Source organism: Eimeria mitis, genomic scaffold (genome assembly GCF_000499745.2).
Source record: "Eimeria mitis Houghton genomic scaffold, Emh_scaff2065, whole genome shotgun sequence".
NCBI classification, from domain to species: domain Eukaryota; phylum Apicomplexa; class Conoidasida; order Eucoccidiorida; family Eimeriidae; genus Eimeria; species Eimeria mitis.
In genome coordinates this window covers 5,897-8,239 of record NW_013570389.1, presented here as the reverse complement: position 1 = coordinate 8,239, position 2,343 = coordinate 5,897, and the positions used below count along the sequence as shown (strand labels likewise).

The 2,343-nt window shown below is 54.1% G+C and overlaps 1 protein-coding gene across 1 annotated transcript in view; it reads right to left on the bottom strand.

Moving 5' to 3' along the window:
* Positions 1-473: 473 nt before the first annotated feature.
* Positions 474-2,343, bottom strand: part of EMH_0048140 (uncharacterized protein) — a gene marked incomplete at both ends in the record, with an annotated part of 4,652 nt that continues 2,782 nt past the window's right edge. Inside the window, 2 exons of the mRNA XM_013496368.1 lie at positions 474-1,531; positions 1,882-2,284. Of these exons, the coding sequence (XP_013351822.1) occupies positions 474-1,531; positions 1,882-2,284 (1,461 nt within the window). The remainder of the gene's footprint in view (positions 1,532-1,881; positions 2,285-2,343) is intronic.

Genomic DNA, 2,343 nt, shown 5'->3' with positions numbered 1-2,343 from the left:
CAATCGATTCCTGTATTTCTTTTCTGTCCCTTATTGCCTCTTCTTTCTTTGATAAGTGTTTTGAATGCTTTCATTGTTTTATAAATACTGCGCGAGCACTGACGCATTCAGTTTCAGCAAGGTGCCGATACACCTCAGAGCCATCGACTGCTTACCTGCTGACTTGGGGCCTGCAGAGGGGTGACGCTCCCCAGGCAGAGGCTCAACGACGAGGCAAATTTTCAAGCATCCCGAAAGACGCCAGCAACTCCTGCAGCAGCAATTGAGGACATGTTGAGATCTCAGCTAGCCACAAGAAGGGGGGAAACACAACGAAACCGCAAACAACAGCGACGCTGCATGCACTGACAAGGAACCTGTAGCAGAGGCAGCACCGCTGCAGCGGCAGCAGCTGCTGAGCAAGTGGGACGCCAACGAATGCATGCGGCTATGCATGCAGGGATGCAGGGATAAGAAGGCTGGGGTTCAAATCCTTACTCAAAGGGGAGAACTGAAGCTAAGGAGGACATCTCAACCGCGCTTGCTTCATTTTCATCTCTCTCTGTCGCTGTTGCAATTTCCTTTAGACCCGATGACTCTATAGGAAATGAACACGCCAGAGACGAAGGCGCCCTTTGCGGTCCTCTTGACTCTTCTTCAGGCCGAGAGGCAGAGTGCTGCGCCTCCGAGCGATAAGCCGCGCGTGCTGCCGGCGCTGCCTCCTCCACCGCCTCTCCAGGAGCAGCAGCACCTGCTGCTGCGGCAGTAGGGCTGTCACCTTCATAGCTTGTAGGAGAGACGTCTGCTGCTGCTGCTGCTGCTGCTGCTGCTGCTGCTGTCGCTGCTGATTGTGGTGGTTCCTGCTCCCTATTGCCCGCATGAGGAAACCGGGATAGGGCAGAGCGCAGCCGCGTAGCTGCAGAAGAAAAGGGCATCTTACGAGTTGTAGGAGCATCAGATGATGCTGCTGCACGGGCCTCAGCTGCAGCAGCAACTGCCTCTGCGACGCCGACAGCAGAAGCAGCGCGGGCAGAAACAACAGCAGCAGCAAGCATAGAACGATTGCGCTGAGCTTCAGCCCGCTGAGCAGCGGCGTCTGCTGCCCTTTCAATATCTAGTGCAGTAATATCTGCTGTTACCGGCTCCCCCCAGGCAGGAGTAGAGAGCAACGGCTGCTGCTGCAGCTGCTGCTGTAGCCGCCTATCTCTAGCTGCAGCCGTCTCCAGAGACAGAAACGAAGGCAGCGGCACAACGCAGGACCCCTGTGGCTGTGGATCGTGCATAGAGTTCACAGAACGACTTTGCTGGGAGAATTCCTTGCCGACTTCTGCCCCTGTTTCTGCTGTCTGTTGCTGCTCCTGCTGCTGCTGCTGCAGTTTGCTGCTGCGAACAGAGCTGAAGGGGATGTCTACACAGAAAGATACTGGAGACGGGTGGTACGCAGTGGAGGGCTCGCCTGCGACGGAGTTGCTGCGGACGTATTCTTCTCTCATGGCAGACAGCTGAGGGGGCAGGGGAACAGCCACAAGAGCCTCAATAGGCCTAGGAAGACCTGCGCATACACACGGGGGAGAACATAAGTATATGCATGCATGCGTTCGCGTATGCAGGCAGGCAAGCATGCATCGTTGAAATTTGCAGGATGAACGACAACACAAAAATACAGCACAGGAAGCACGCGTGAAACCGTGATAGAGAAAGATCGCTAACAACAGGGAAGAGGAGAAGAACAAAAACAAGAAAGAGAATAGGAAGAAGAACACGAAGAAAAAGAATAATAAAAACCACAAACAGATCAATAACGAGGACAAAAACTAAAACAACAAGAACAACAAGAAGAAAAGGAATAACAAGAAGATCAACAGGAAGAATACAGATTCTTATCATCTTCTTGCAGCGCACCAGGATGACTGACGCCAACATGAAGCGAAACGGAGTCCAGTGGTTCGTCCAGGGTGGCATGGAAGGATGCAAGGACTTGGTGGGTTTGCTGCTGCTGCTGCTGCAGCTGCTGCCGGTACTGCAGCGGGAGGGTCTCTGGAGGTACAGGAGGGGCAATAGGAAAAGCAGCAGCTGTAGAAAAAAAAGGAAAGTGCAGCGCCAAATGCTGCTGACCCCCCGCTGACCGTTCGTTCACTCGGCAGCTCACAACTGCAGACAGAGTGCGACAGAGACAGCGACGCAGCTGCTCCTGCAGAGGTAGCGATGCCCCTGCTGCTGCTGCTGCTGCTTTTCCCGCAGCGGCCGTTTCTCCTGCTGATGCGGATGCAGGGGCTCGTGCGCCGTCTGCCGTCTCAGGCAGTTCCTGTGTGCATACAGAACACCTCCGTTTTCTCTGTGGTTTAACAAACTTATTGTCTTCTG